This window comes from Eptesicus fuscus, chromosome 22 (genome assembly GCF_027574615.1).
Source record: "Eptesicus fuscus isolate TK198812 chromosome 22, DD_ASM_mEF_20220401, whole genome shotgun sequence".
Classification (NCBI taxonomy): Eukaryota; Metazoa; Chordata; class Mammalia; order Chiroptera; family Vespertilionidae; genus Eptesicus; species Eptesicus fuscus.
This window is the reverse complement of record NC_072494.1, coordinates 31,457,318-31,474,336: the sequence shown is the minus strand read 5'-3', so window position 1 is coordinate 31,474,336 and position 17,019 is coordinate 31,457,318. Positions and strand designations below refer to the sequence as shown.

Genomic DNA, 17,019 nt, shown 5'->3' with positions numbered 1-17,019 from the left:
AGTGGGACCATTTGATTGGAGTGAAATATTGAAGAGAGAGGCTGGAGCTTTGAATGTCAGGTTAAGTCCAGAGTTTATTTAATAAAAAAGGGCCATTGAAGCTTTTAGAGATATGAGTAATGATATACATTCTCACAAATTTGATTAAATAATACGCTCTTGCATGGGAAATACTTTTTGTAATTCTTGCGTTAAAATTTTTGTAATACTCTTCAATGAACTAAATGTAAAACTGCCAAGTTTGAAGACTTTGTCTTTTAAGATTGTCCTAACATAATTTATAGGGAAACTTTTAGAAGAGTTGAACAAATTTCCTTGAGTGAATTGAATAACTTGTTAAACTGTGCAGTTTGTCTTATAAACTAAACTCTTGTGAACTATGACAATCTTAAAATATAATTTAAAAAAGACAGTAATCTAACATTTCTGTGGGGGTTTCCTTATTTGTAGTTAAAAGCGGAGTGAATGCTTACAGCTGTGACTTTTCTCTCTCTAGTATCTCCAGAGGCAGTTGGATTTTTGTCAGCGGTTGGGGTGTTTATTATCTTGATGCTGCTCCTCTTTCTCTATATTAATAAGAAGTTCTGTTTTGAAAATGTTGGCGCATTTCCAGATCTTGGTTCAGGATACAGTACAAGGAAGAATTCACAAGATAAAATTTGTAAGTATCATCACTGCTTCTCGTTTGTTCTTTGCATCTGTGCTATCCTATTATTTTTTAAAATACATACTAAAAAGATTGGTTTTGACATACTATAAATGAACATTTGAACCACTATTCTGTGAGAATAAAAGATCTACTAAGTAAATTAGGTTCAGTAATCTTTCTGTTGTCCACAAATTGCTAATCTATTGCATAAAGATGAATTGCTACTACTATACAATAACTTATTTTTAAGATAAAGTGTTGACTTTTGAGACTATAAAATTAATAGATGTGGTTTAAGAAGAAGGGAGAATTTTTTGTTGCTTTGTCTAGCTTAAATCTCTTATCCAAATAACTCTTGAATTAGCTTTCCCCCCATGTCCCTAGAAAGCTTTTGGAAGTATTCACTCTTTTCTTTACCTGCTGTTGGGTTCTCAGCTGATAGATAATTGGATTGTTTGGAGAAGGTTTTCTTTAGTAACTTGGTGTATAAAGTCTGGTTAGAAAAATTAGTGTTCCTTTCCCTTCCTTGGCATGTATAGGCATTGTATCACTTACTGTTACTCAATATTAGGAAAGACGAGGGAGGGATGTAATACTGTTCTTTCTCTTAAGGAAAGATTTTCCTTGGAGTTATTTTTTAAAGTTATTGAGTTCCTTATTTGCTGTTTCCGAAGACTGGGTTGTATAAATGACAGCAGGAGCAAGTTGACCATTATCATGGCAGGGCGCTAGTGTGGAAGAATTGTGAGGCACCACACAGAGAAACTTTGCTTTCCTGGTCAACGTGCATGTATTGGAGAGATGTTTTTCTCTTCTGGTAACTTAAAAAGTGATCGCCTCATTGTAAAAATCTATTTGCTATTGAATTACATCTGTCACCTGCATTAGGAAGCTATAGTACTTTATGCGGTTTTGATTTGTTTCTGGTTATTCAACCCTGCATTTTGATCATTTGTGTAAAATGAACTGGCTAAAGCTATCTCTAGGCGGCCTCCAGTAATTCTCTGGATCAGCATTTGCGATGTTTCTTGGTCCAATGACCTCTTACATTCTTAAAAATTATTGAGGTCCCCAAAGAACTTTTGTTTATATGAGTTGTATCTACTGATATGCATCATATTAGAAGTTAAAGCTGAGGAGAGTTTAAAATATATTTCTCAATTTGCTTATTAAAACAACAATAAGCCTATGACATGTTAATATAAATAACATTTTAATTAAAAAGTATATTTATTAAAACCAATTTGGTGAGAAGAGTGACATTGTTTTGCATTTTTGGAACATCTCTGATGACTGGCATAGAAGAAAGGGACAGCTGGGTTCTCACATCTGCTTCTGCATTCAGTCTGTCATGTAGTCGCTGAAGACTCCAGTGTTCTTTTGTGAGCAAATAAAAATGAGAGGATAAATATCTCCTTACTATTATTATAAAAATAGTTTTGACCTTGAGAATCCATTGGAAAGTTCTCAGGGATCTTAATTTTTCTGAGCCTGGTTTTTCTTTCACTTATTAAATAGGAATAACAGTGTTTATCTCCTAGAGTTATTATAAGATTAAATAAGGTAAAATTTATAAATCACAATGCTTTGCATGTCATAGCTACTGAGAAAATGTTTACCCTCTGCTCCCCCCCACCTTTCAAACCTCTGTGCACAATTGCTTACATATTTTCCCCTTACTGTTTTTCTTGATTTGAAGTGATATTGGTAGTTTGTTTATAAGATAGGGTAGTTCCCCTGCATAGACTATGAATAAATTAACAAAAAGTAAATAGTAAAAATCCTTTTTATACTTCTTCTTACAGGTATAGAATTAAAAAACCAATAGTATTTGAGGGGAAAATAATTGTCTTGCTGCTGTTATGATAGCTTTGGAGTGGGAAAAAATATTATACTTAAAGCAAGTGGTTTGATTTTTCTTTTTCTGGAAGAGTCTTTGCTTCGACATGCTTCTTCAAATGCATAATGCATTTACAGAAAGATTTAAAAAGCCACCCTGCGAAATACTAATATCGAGCTCAGAAATAGCAACATTTAAGCAAATGTTAAATTCAAATTCCAAGTGGTTGATATTTTGAGAAGAGAAAATTTCATTATTGTACCTTGTAGGGACAAGGAAATAGAAAATGGCATTTTTCAGAAAATTGCAGCGGAGTCTGCCCTCCGTGTCCTCCCTGGTGGACACGATCAGTAACGCCGTGGAAGACCTGACCACCGCTGTCGGGGAGGTCAGCTATGCTTTAAGTGACGCGGTTTCTGAACAGGTGACAAGTATGATGAATGGCTTTCAAACAGAAGAGGAAAGGTCTTCAGCAGCGGAAGCTGTGGATACTTCTAAACAAGAAGACGCCGTGTCACCAGGAGTCTCCAAAAACACCGATGGTCAGGAAGCACCATCCGACTTGGAGCACACAGCAAATCAAAGGAATCGTTATACTACTTCAGGTTCACAAAGGCAAGATCAAGGAACAAATGAAGAAAGACCGTTTAAACAGATTAATGATAGGCAACAGATGCTATCAAAATGTCAAGAAACCAATACTGCTGGTAATTCTGTGGAAGGCCATGTGAGTGATGGTGGGATATCAGTTGTTGAGCAGAATGCAAGGGCTGGATCTATTTGCCAAGAACTCGGACCTACAGACAGGTATAAAAACATTGGATTAGGAATTTCTAGTAATGGTAAGAATGATTTAAAGGAGGTAAGGTGTCAAGAAACGAGAGAAAAACATTTAAAGAAAGCCGAAAACCATATTAAAAGGAAAGGGTCGAAAGGAAATGAGTGTTCAGGAAATGAGAACTCTCCAAAAGATATCTTGGCGAGCAATAGACGTGTGATAAGGAAATCCATTATGAAAGAAGACAAACATCTAGCACCATCAACTAGCTCTAAAGATAAATTACATGGAAAAATCAAAGAACATATAAATGCAACAAAAGGCTACAAAGTGAAAGGAGACATAAAAACAAAGAAAAGTGAAGCCATTTCTGCCAAGAAAGGAAAAGCAAAGAGTAAAGATGAAAAATATTCTAAGATAATACCAGGAAAAGGTGAGGTCTCCTACTGTGGATTTGAGTGATAAAATTTCTCTTGATTTTTGAAATTAGGAAAATATCATCCAAATTTCTGAACTTTCCTATACATGCCTATATATCTGTTTTGAGACTTTCTTTATTCTTCTTACTGGGAGACATATTTAAAGTCATTTTTTTTCTCACAATCATTTCAAAGAGCAATACACACACTTAAGTTTTGCCTCTGGTCCCTGCATTATTTGGCCAATTTTCAACAACCTTAATTTTTTAAATGTCTGGTTTGTTGTTTTTTTACAACCAGAAACTCCATGGCTTTCTTAAGTAGTGTGAATCCTTTAGTTGGAGTTTATTTTTAGTTGCATTTAAATTTTTATTTTTGTAACTAACGCCGAAGTCCTTTGTACAGTGTTGCTCTTCAAGTCCATCCTAGTTGGTACCTATATCAGTTGTTTTATATTTTCCTTTGGGAACAATAGATTTTATTTTTTGAGTAACATGCTTCAGGATATGTGTCTGTTCATTAGCCATACATGTTCATACAGTGAGTATACTCAACAATCTATTATTATTCATGAATTCTCTACAGAATTAAGATTCCAATTAAACATTTATAGTTTTCCACCACAATATGTATAACAATTTTCAAAACAACCAATAGTTATTTGGTTTTGGTTGCAGAATTGCTTCAGAATCCTAGTAATTATTTCTGTTAATACCATAATCATTTCCATTTATTGCTGGTCTGATCCCAAGGCCAAAAGTACACTGGCTTTTATTGATAAAATATGTACCTAGAACTTTTCAATAAATTTAGATTCTCATAAAATAACAAAATATGAGTAATAGCAGAAATGAGGAAGACTTTTTCAGTTCTGCATGGCTTTATATGGAATAAGGATCTGCTATTTATCAATTATATGAATGTTTTTTTAAATGATATAATAGAGACTGACCCAGGATGAATGAGCTAACTAAAAAAGGAACACCAGTTTTTGGAAATACTGTTAGCCTTCCACATCTATGGATTCCATAATTGTGGATTTAGCCAACCAAAGATTGAATATATATATTCAATATAATATATATATATATATATATATATATATATGACACACACACACACACACACACACACACACATATATTAAATGTTACTTTGTCGCTGAGATGTACTGTATAGTTAGGCCTGTGATGGTTGTATCTGTACTGAACATGTACACACATTTTTTTTCTTATTATTAATCCCTAAACAATACAGTATATCAAGTATTTATATAGCATTTATATTGTATTGGGTATTATAAGTAATCTAGAGATGGTTTATTTATTTTTGAGCATATTATCCCTTTATTTTTAATTTTTTTCTTTATTGATTAAGGTATGATTTAAAGTATGTGGCAGGATGTACATAAGGGACTTGAGCATCCTTGGATTTTGGTATCTGCAGAAAGTACTAGAACCAATCCTCTGTGAATGCCAAAGGTCAACTCTATGTCCATTTTGGAATCTACTCTTCTAGTAGCCTTTTGAATGTTAGGCTCGGAGGTTTTTGGTAACCTATTACATGAAGTAGCAGAAATAAAGAAAGACATAAATATTAAGTAGAATAGTTTACATATTATTTTGTTCATAAAATATGAGTAGGGTGCACTCTGGAAATAAATACTTGACAAGTAACAGTAAAGAGTTTTAAATTTTGTCTTGATTTGTTTTCATTAAGAAGCATTCTGGTACCTAAAGAAACCAAATACCTTTCAAATATTCCAGAATATAATCAGCACTAAAACAGGTTATATTCTAAAAATCCTTTTAAAACTTATTTGACTCATAGATTATCTCTTTCTGTAGCCAAACTGTGATATTACTAGTTCCCGTGTACTTGGTTCTGACATAAAGCTTATCAGGTACAAAAAGAGAGGGAGAGTTTCCTCCTCTATTTTTGAATGCAGGGCTACTTTAGGCAATATTTTAAAATATATGAAGTGTGACTGTGGAATTTCTAGTTATTGTCCTCAGTGCCTTAAGATCACCCCCATAGTATCCCCAAAAGTCTAAAGCTCTGAACTGGAAGTCACAATGCCTAGGTTCTGGACCAGATCTGCCATTATCTTGTCACTGCCCAGTAGAACTTCCTGCAAGGATGGGACAAGTTTTGCTTATCCATATTACTTGGTATAAGAACCACTGTCTCACATGCCTACTGAACAATTGAAATGTAGTTAGCACTGTCGAACTGGATTTTAAATTTTATTTTTAATTGTTTAAATAGCTGCACGTGGCTAGTGACAAGTTGGGCAACGCAGAAATGTTGGTCATAGTTTTAACCCTATTGTGATTTGGTTTTATTGGATTAAAAGGTGGGACTTAAACCAGGTGACACCTAAGCTCTAACTCTAAACATTCAATTCCTGTCCCATATTGTAAAATTACTTATCCTGCGACTCCCCACTGGATTTCAAACCTTGATTTCTTTAGTACAGATCATCTCAACTGAATAAAAAGAAAAAAATATCTAGACCTTACAAATTCTACCTTCTGTGGTCACTTCATCTTTCTAGAGTTGATTTATAATTCTAAGGAGGTTGCATCTTAGTTTAAATGCATCTTAGCATGCTTCAGTTTTAAAAGTTTCACCTTTTTAAAAGGTAATCACTAGTGCTTTTAAAAATAATAAAGAATTTATGTCACCTAAAAATTTTTATATTAAATATAGGTATATGTAAGAAAAACTTTTCCTAGTAATTTCACCATTTGCAGATAATAAGTGTTAAGTTTTTGTATATCTTTCCACACATTTTTGTATGTATATATAAATATATACTGCATGTATGTGTGTAACTACTGCATGTAGGCGAGTGTTTGTGTGTGTGTGTGTGTGTGTGTGTGTGTGTATTTAAAATGAGACTTATGAATATACCTTCTGTTTTATGACCTTAGTTACTTTTTTCCCTGTGAGTTCTTGTAAGTTGACTTCATTTTCATTCACTGCGTAGTATATCATTGCATCGATATATCATAATTTGCTTAACCAAGGCCCAGTGACGGATGTTTAGGTTTTACTTTATGTTTTGTTTTCTTTCGCTATTGAACACAATGCACTGAATTATCTCAAATATATATGTTTGCTCACCTATTACTTTGTTAGGCTGAATTCTTAGAAATGGAATTGATAAAGTCTTAGAAATGGATCAAATACTGTACAGATTTAAAAGCTTAATATGCATTACCAAATTGCTCTCTAGAAAAGTTTTACCAACTATAATTTCACTCATAATACAGTGTGGGCAAAAGTAGGCTTACAGTTGTAATACAAATAATACAATAGTAATAAGTAATACTCTGCCCTTGTGGCTCACTTGGTTGGGGTGTTGTCCCATACACCAAAAGGTTGCGGGTTTGAACCCCATCAGGGAGTGTACAGGAGGCAACTGATCGATGCATATCTCTCTCCCTCTCTCCCCCTCTGCCACTCTGCCCCTCTCCCTTCTCCCCTCTCCCCCTATCTCCCTTACCTCTCCCTCTCTTTCCCTCCCACTCTCTAAAATCAATAAAAAAACATATTCTCAGGTGAGAACTAAAAATAAATAAACTCTGTTTCTTTAGATGTCTGTTTCACGTATACACAACTATAAACCTACTTTTGCCCACTCCTGTATATGTCTGCCCATTTGTCTGTTTCAATCCTAGTATAAGAATTATCAATTTTGAAAATTTCAGCTAAGATCATAATATCTTTTGTAACATGAATTATTTGAATCATGTCCGTATGTTTTGGCAATACCTATAACATCCTTTGTATACTACTGAGCCTTTAGAAAAATTGTGTAAAATGACGGGCCTTATTATTTTCTTTATGTGTAACATTGTAGGAAAATCCCTGTGACTAACATTATTCATGTAATTGGAGTATACAAATGAATCTTTTTCTATTAAAACATAAAATCTAGCCCTAGCCAGTTTGGCTCAGTGGATAGAGCGTCGGCCTGCGGACTGAAAGGTCTTGGGTTTGATTCCAGTCAAGGGCACATGCCTGGGTTGCGGGTGTGATTCCCAGTGGGGGGCATGCAAGAGGCAGCCCATCAATGAGTCTCTCCATTATTGATGTTTCTATCTCTCTCCCCCTCTCTCTTCCCCTCTGAAATCAATAAAAATAATTTTAAAAACCCCATAAAATCTAAATCTTGAGCTTTAAAAAAAAGTCTTGGGCTTTTTAAGTGAAAAGTTTATACTTCTCTAAAGCTGAAAACTCTAGCTTGTGTATTTGTTTATATATATTTATATATTTGTGTGTATATGGATATATATGACATATATACATGTGTATATCATATATATACATATACACGTGTGTGTGTGTGTGTGTGTGTGTATAAAACTATAACAAATTCATCATTCTTTATTGCATTAAAATTTTGATTTGCTCTCCTTGTTGTTGCAAATAGATAATTCCTACCTGGACAGAGATGAGCACGGTTCATCCTCTGAAAGTGAAGATGAAGCACTGGGTAAATACCATGAGGCCTTATCCCGAACACACAATTCCAGACTACCATTGGCTGATTCTAGGCAAAAGAACTATACTTGGGAAACAAGACAAAAATACAGTCCTCTGTCTGCAGAGTATGATGGATATAGTAGTGAAGCATCAATAGATGAAGGTAAGATCAGTTTTATTTTTTTAGATGACACACTATAGTGTTAGATAATTTGTGCCTAAAATTCTAGGCATCTGTGTTGTGGCTGCACAATCAACGACAGCAGGTACAGGAGAGTCACATTTCTGGGAATATAACTTATTCAAATTTATATCTCTGGGCTCAAGCTGAAAACCAAAACACCCAAAACAAAACACTAAATAATTTAAATACAGTAGTAATTCTAGCTGTTTTTCCACCATGAGCATATGCCTAGCAAGCATGACGCGAAAGACGGGGATACGCTGTTCTCTCAGATGGAATCAGCTCCTGAAGACCTGTTCCAGGAACTGATACGGTCTAAGTACCTCAGAGTGTTGACTATGGTGCCCGAGTGTACATGTGTGCGCTTTCCTTCAATGTGGCCTCCGAGCATGAGCCAGATACTCCACGTGGCACACAGCAGAGGGAATGGTGATGTTTGTTCCGCGCAGGAGGAAAAACTGCCGAGATGGGTTCATTGAGAGCTGGTACTGTATTATACTGTGCTTTAAGGATGATTTAAGGACTTTTCAAAGATTATTTTGTCTCTAATTGATTTTTGCCTCATGTACTGACAGTGACTTTAGAACTATGTAGAAATCATAAGTCCACTCTCACCTGTTTTTACATCTTTCTACAAGAGAAATAAGAGGTTTTAACAATTGAAGCATATTTATTTCCACATTTAAGTAAGTTGTTCATGTGCTTGTTATAACATATGACTACTCATATATAATTACGATCTTTATACCCAGATCTAAAGAAAAGAGCAGTATATCTTAGCGTGTTATTATACCAAACCATCCTTAATTTTATAGCTGTGGTTGGTGTTTCAGGGCCTATTCCAATTGATGACTTAAAGTGTTACCCCAGCACATACTGTAGTCAAAGGAGCTACATCATCTTTTTTTAATATTTGGCTTAATGCTAACTAAAGATCGATAAACCTCTTTTTATTTCTACTAGTAACCAGGTATAGTAAGAAACTAATCGAGTAGTGAGGGATTCCTATATAGAAAGAGAAGAAATAAAGCGTATTAGACATGGACTGTGCCCTCATAGATACCTTCCTAGTGTTGACGAAAATGAGACGTGTGTTCGCAAAGGTAACCAAATAACGCAAAGCAGTCAAGCCAGCCCCCAACTTGTTCACACCCCTGGCGCGTGGATAGCAGAGCCGAAAGAGAGGTTTGAAGCCTGACCCTTTTTCACATCCGGCTCTATGACTTAACATATTAACTATGAAACCTTGGGCAGTGCAGTTAATTGTTGATAGGCTTGTTTTATTGTCTCTGAAATGTGGCTAATACCTCTGTGATAGGGCTGTTATGAACGCTGAATGACATGTGTGGTCGTTGTCAGCAGAGTGTCCACAGCTAACAGGGAAGCGATCCGTAAATGGTTGTTGTCAGGGGGAGTGGTGAGAGCAGTGATGGAGATGATAGTAGTCACGAGCAAGCCCCGAGTTTGTAACCTGTGACCCTCGACACGTCCCTTTTTGTAGCTTCAGTTTGGGATTTTTCTTTTTCCCTATTTATTTCTCCTTCTCCCGCATCCCCTGCACGTCTCTGCTGTCCTGGTTGCTTCTTCCCTGTGGTCCTGTTATCCTAGCGTGGCTCTGTGTCTGGGGCAGCGCAGTGAGGAGAGGAGCATAAACCTCAGTGGCTCTTCTGTTCTTGCCGAAACCACTGGAGCTGGCGAATATTCTACCTCAATATGTAGGACCCATCTGTACTTGTCTACCACCACCGCCCTCAATTATTTGATAAAACATCCAGGGTAGATGGATTTTAGGCATTCTGAAATGAGATTTATTTATTTCATAAACACTTGTTGAAGTCTTTTTATGTGCCACACTAGGGACTATGGGTGAAATAGGAATAAAACGAGCTTCTTTCAAAGAGCCAGGGACTCGGGGAGGAACACCGTGAGTATATGTGTACTGTAATGTGATGAGAGGTCTGTTGGTTTCATGAACAAAGTACCGGTAGAAACACAGAGCAGGAGGTGACTCAGACTTCATTTGGGAGGTGGGCATGCAGTCTTCACGGAATAGGTGAACTGGACTTGAGAAAAAGCTGTTTCAACACCATGGAATAGTGATGGAGTGAAAGCAGAAGAGAGTGTACTTCGGGGTCTAATTTAGGGTCTGTGTTTAGAGAATGGGCAGGTAATAGGATTGAATGCTCAGGAGATTGGACATTGTCTCATAGGAAATAGAGAGTCCTGGGAGGTTTTTAAGCTGGACAGTGTGCTATGTCTCTGCATCTATTTTATTTATTTTGTTCATTAGATTCCACATATGAGTGAGATCATGTAGTAACTATTTTTTTAAAACAACTTTATTGAGATTATTTTACACGTAAAATTTACTCATTTCAAATGTATGATTCATTGATTTTTAGTAATTTTACTGAGTGGTACAAGTATCACCATAATTTATCTCTAGAACATTTCAATTTCCTAATAAGAATGCTCACTTACCGTTAATCTTCATTCTCACCCTCAGTCTCAGGCAGTCACTAACCTACTTTCTATAAATCTGCCTGTTGTAGATATTTCATATAAATGGAACCATGTAATCTGTAGTCTCTTGTCTGGTTTCTTTCTCTTAGCAGGTTCATTTCTTGATGTAGATGTGTCAGTACTTTGTTTCTTTTGTTTTGTTTTTAATCCTCACCCAAGGATAATTTTCCATTGATTTTTAGAGAGAGTGGAAGAGAGAGGAAAAGACAGGGGGAAACATAGATGTGAGAGAAACACATCGATTGGTTGCCTTCTGCACGAGCCCTGACCAGGGACCAGGCGAGGGAGGAGCTGCAACCAAGGTACATGCCCTTGACCGGAATCGAACTCGGGACCCTACGGTCCGCAGGCCGATGCTCTATCTACTGAGCCAAACTGGCTAGAGCAGTAGTTTGTTCCTTTTTATTACTGAGCTGTATTTCATTGTGGTAGATGTACCACATAGTCTCTGTCCATTCATTCATTGATGAACATTTAGCGCATTTTCAGTTTTTGACTATTACAAATAATGCTGCTATGAACATTCATATGTGGTGTTTGTGTGATTGCCACTAAGTATGCTAAGATCTTTGTGTGCACTGATATATTTAATCTCCATAACATCGTATTATCAGCTCCATTTTACAGATAGAGGAACTGTAAAATTACAGTGGGCCCAGGATGCAAACAGCCAGTCTGATTCTAAATCCCCTGTTTTTAATCACTATATTTTCTACTTCTGTAATGAATCAATTAATATAACACTTATTTTATATTACAGTATTTCCATTATATTGATTAATATAGTTAAATGAGGATTCTAACTAATTTAGATCCACCATTACATAGTCCTTTAAAACCAGAATTTAGGTTAATACTGGTTTTTTTTTCCATTGGATTTATTATGATTAGAAAGTTTTATGAAAAGAATAAAGGTGGCATTTACTTTGCCAGATTCATGCTTGTTTGCCTAGCACCTGTCAAATAGTATAGCACATAGAAAAGTAACCTGTATATGTTTATTGAATTAATGTCATATAGTGTTTTTCCGCCTTCATTACTTATTTACCTTTTTTCTATATATCCTAATTTGAAGAATTTAATGTAGATCATGGTTTCAATAGATGTCTGATTAAATATCCTGGGAATATTACAGATGTTTTAAAATACAAACCTAGGTTGGTAAACATAGGTAGACTATATAGCTCAAGACTTGGGAATGCAAGTTTTATGTTATGCAAAATATGAATAATAAAAATGCTTGCCTTTTTTGCAGGTGATATTTTTTGCATGCAGGAAGTATCCTCAGTGTCACAGTAGGGACCACATGATCTCATTTGGTCACATTATGGGTGCTACTGACTTTGCTTGATTTAAGTGGTGTGCTCTCCACTAGATTGCTCCATTTGAAAGGTTCCCCACCCCCACACTTTTTAATGAGCTGGTACATTGAGACTGTGACTATCCCGTTCCCCCATACTCAGTGGTTTTTAGCATTTATTGATGAGTCTTGCCTAAATCACTTATTACTATCTTTTAGCATTAGTACTCATCTTTTGCATTCAATGTTATAATCCATTCCTGTCATTTTTTCATTTGGATGTTCAAATTGCTCCAGATTTGGCTCTTTGTTGCTCATTCAAGCTGGCTCCGGTATCTTTTTGACATGTCCCTATCGGATCTTGAACACTTCCTTACTTTAAATGCTTTGGGCAGAGCAGGTTGTGTTTCCCTGCCCAGCCCCCAAAATTTTTTTAGTAACAAAGGTTATTATCAATACACTGAGAAAAGACTATAAGTGATGCTGGTATTGTTGTGCCCAGAGTTCAGGGTCCCCAATAATCAACCACCAGGGAGCCTTTTCTCCGATGCAAAAGCAAAGAGTCTTTATTCAAACCCAGGTTTGGCTCCCAGCCTCCTCCTGACGCAGCAGTGGGGCCAGAGAGAGAACTCCGGGGGAGTGATGAATTATAAAGGGTTGGACATTTGGGTGGGCTTAGGGAAGTGACATGGGTTACAGAGATTGCCTAATTTGGACTGAATCTACTTCTCTACATTCCTATTGGCAGGTTCATGCAATTGTTACATTCTCGCGGTTTTCTAAGAAAAAGGAGTCATATACATAGTTACACAGGATGGAGGGTACAGTACATTTTGTGCTGTCCTGCTCTGCCCTTTCAGTATAACCTGTCATTTACCTGGAGAAAATAAAACGGGGCCTCCATCCTCTTCTGGTAGAAACGTGAACCTACCTTTAATAGAGGGCAAACTCTCTGAAGGTAGTATATCCACCATTGACTCACCTGCAGGTCTTCTGAGAATCCATCCTGGAGAAATCAAAGCCCAGTGTGCAGGATGCATTCTGACAATATTTTTTGTGGCTTTATTTGTAGTGGAAAAGCGCTGACTATAAAGTGAATAATTATTAAGGGGAATGGTTGAACACATTTTGTTTTTTTCCTCACTAAGAAATAATGGATAGCATTAAAAAAGAATGAATAAAACTATAGCAGGTATTGTTTGAGGAGAGAAAAGCGAGATGCAAAAATTATTGTTTGCATGTGAAACATTCCTAATAAAATTATGTGTTGCTAAGGGTGTAGTGCTTTGAAGAAGAGAATTTGTGAGCTCTCCTTAGCAATCCAGGATGTACAGGGAGTCCTGTGCTCAGTGATGTCATCGGGGACCCGGGCCAGTGGGGAAGTTCCACCGTCCTTGGCATGTGGCGTCAGTCTCTGGGTCTGAGGTGTCGGTGGCTCGCCAGTACCTTATCGTTCAGTGCCATCCTTCAGAAGGAAAGGGAGCCCAGCGGGGGAAGCCACTTTCGTTTTGAAAATGTCCAGTCTACGTTGCCTGAATCATTCCTATTTCATCATCCCCCTTGACCAGACCTAGTCACATGGTCATGCAGCCTCCTATGCCACAGCCATGTGCCCTGCCCATATTTGGTGGTGGCTGTTGGGCCCCAAAGAAGGAAGAGGGAAGTAGATATCTGGGGACACTGGTAGTGTGCCACCAAACCCCACACTGGTGCATGCATTCTTGCTCATGTTTGTGTATGATTCTGTGAGCTTGGCAGAAGACCTAGAAATATACTGGGTTGTTATTATGGAATACACCATGCAGATATTGATGTGGGGAGTAATGAGGAAGAGAGGAGAGATTTAAATAAGAGGAATGAAAGAGTGCAGAGAAGCTAAACAAAATAAATAAAATCTCTACATAATCTCATTATGTTTATGTTTCATATAAATTATGTTTGTATGAGATGTATGACAAAATTTAAAAATTAGGGAAAAAATACCAGCATGCACCATGTATGTTAAATAGCACTTTCTCCCTTAATGTGACGGGTTCTGGGAGATTAGAAATGATTGTTTAGGAAAATTCTGTACATCTCTAAGCCCCAGGGATAAGATAACAAGAGAGATAGGTGCCTTTTTTTTTTTTTTTTTTTGCGCTGTGTTTATAAATGAGCACGATGAATAACAGTTGGCAGTATGAAATATTACAAATTAGCATTTTGAGAATAGGATACACTGGAGATATTGCTTAGGAAGAATCTTAATCACTAGCATGATAATTTCATCTGACTAGTAACTAACAGACTTCTCTAAAAAGATTAAAGTAACAATTAGGTATTTAAAGTGATGATTATTTCACGAATCATTTCTTTGGCAGTTTGCTGTGATGACTGTTGAGATGTAGAAAGAAAGTGTGAGTAAGCACATCATTCATTTGTGTTGCTGATAATGCCTTGGAAACTGCTGGAACATATACAGATGGTTGACATTAGTAATGTTTTTGACCTTACAATTTAATTACTAAGTGGTTACAGTAAATAAAGGCAAACAGAAAATGTTCAGTAAAATTACAATGGCTACATTTTATACCTTATCAAAAACATATACAGTTTGTAGTTATTCTCTACATCAAAATGTTGCTCTTTTTTGGTACATTTTGTTCCTTTTGACGTGATTGAAGTGGTTGATCAATACTAAAGCTTTGTACTAACATGAAAAGGAGTTCCTTGATATTTTAAAATGTGTGGATGATGCCCATCTAAGTAACTTTAATACACTTCCCCCCTTACAGACTCATTAAAGTTATTATGCTATTATGTTTTGTTTTCTGCTAACTTCAGTATCAAATGTCAAACATAATTTATACATGCAAAACTGCTAATAGTGAGAAATAGCATTTTGAATAAGAAATCTGCTTTTCTGTAGGAGTAAATGTCGAATACCTGAGTGAATAGATTATTGTGTTCCTTAAAAAAAAAAATACCCTAATTTAAAATTGGTGCATATTCAGTTGAATAAAATGACATTGGTAATTGTCTTAAAATTTAACTCGTTATCCTAGTTGGATTTTTCATTGAATTAATTGGGATGGCCTTCCTTGGTTAATAAAATTGTATAGGTTTCAGCTGTACAATTCTATAATACATCATCTGTATATTTTATTGTGTGTTCACCACACAAAGTCAAGTTTCCTTCCATCACCATTTAAACCCCCTTTCCCCTTTCCTACCTCTCCCAACCCCAATTCCCTCTGATAATCAATGTACTCTTGTCTGTGTCTATGAGTTGTTGTTGTTGTTGTGTGTGTGTGTTTGCTTAATCCCACAACCTTTTTCCCCAGCCCCTAACCTCCACCCCTCTGACAGTGTCAGTCTGTTCTCTGTATCCATGAGTCTGTTTCTATTTTGTCCATTTTATTCATTAAGTTCCACGTATAAGTGGAATCCTGGGGTATGCGTCTTTCTGTGACTGGCTTATTCCAGAATCGGTCATTCTTTAAAGTAGCCCTGCGCTCTGTAGGTGAGGAGTGGTGTTCAGACACGAAGCTCTGGGAGTGCTTGATTCCACTGGCTCTCATTGCTGCTGGGCTCTCTCAGTGGACGCAGTCCATTCTGATACCACTGTCCATTCCGATACCACTGCTCCGAATCCAGGATCACCGGCTCTTCCTCTCCTTCCGCTGTTCGGAGTCTAGACCTCCTTTCACCCGCGGGAAGAGCTGTGGCTCCCAACAACATTCCTGTACTTATTCATTTGCTCAGTCCACGTTACACACAAAACAGTTCGGGAAGTGCCACACAAACCTCTTAAATGAATTTCAAGAATCGTTTGCATTCTATTAGCCTTAGAATACATCCCAGTAAGGGTGTGTAAGTAATGTGTCCAAAAGTTACCTGATTAATTCTTTTCATTTTCTTCATTGTAGTTATTTATTTGGGATAAATATAGTTCAGTTCATATTTTTGTTTCATCCAGTGTTGGGTTTGTTTTCCATCTTTTCAATTTATAAAGCATTAATGTCGTTTAAAAGTAAAAGCTAAGTAAAAGGTATAGTCGGATAAATTCCATTTCCTTTTTTATTTTCTCCACTTCATTCCCACTTATCTGTGTAGGTAACCACTTTCATTCGTTTCTGGTTTATCCTTCCTGTGTTTTGTTTTGCAAAAATAAGAATGCAGGGGGTGGCAATGGTAAGATATGTACACATATAATACCTTAATAAAAAAAATAGAAAAAAAAATAAGAATGCATTTTATTATTTCCCCTTTTTTGTTATATAAAAAGGTAGTATACTATGTATAAGTATGTGTTTATGTATAAATGTACATATATACATATATACATACACACACACACATACACACATATATATATATATGTATGCTTTTTCACCTTTCTTTTGCACTTAGATATCTTGGAAATCACTCCATATGAGGTCATAGCAATCTTCCTTTTTTTCATCTGCAGTTTACACTCTTGAATAAGTACGTAGCTTATTCAACCAAGCTCCTACATATAGAGGAAATACCTCTCAGATTACTTTCTGTAGAATATTAATATCAAATTTCTTTGAAAGACTAGCCTTATATCTGTTATTTTGTTTACTTTATACTTAACTAGAGGCCCAATGCACGAAATTGTGCAAGGGGCTTGCTCCCCTCCTCCACCCCCCCCCACCCCCCCGCCACCGTGGGTCTCTGCATCGGCCCCTGCCCACCGTGGCTTCGTCCGTAAGGTCGTCTGGAAGGACGTCTGGTCTAATTAGCATATTGTGCTTTTATTATTATAGAAGATAGAATTGAGATTGTTAACTGTATCTTCATTGTTTTCAGCAGGTTATTGAACTTTC

The 17,019-nt window shown here is 36.4% G+C and overlaps 1 protein-coding gene across 3 annotated transcripts in view; it reads left to right on the top strand.

The window, feature by feature from the left end:
• Positions 1 to 509: 509 nt before the first annotated feature.
• The window catches only part of SYT14 (synaptotagmin 14), a 90,883-nt gene continuing 74,373 nt past the window's right edge, over positions 510 to 17,019 (top strand). For 2 of the 3 annotated variants that reach the window (XM_008146003.3, XM_054711558.1), the window contains exons 1-2: positions 510 to 661; positions 8,128 to 8,343. In XM_008146003.3, the coding sequence (XP_008144225.2) occupies positions 550 to 661; positions 8,128 to 8,343 (328 nt within the window). In that variant the 5' untranslated portion in view covers positions 510 to 549. Of the gene's footprint in view, positions 662 to 2,775; positions 3,701 to 8,127; positions 8,344 to 17,019 lie in introns of those variants that run through there. The other variant, XM_028152263.2, reaches the window with a different exon arrangement.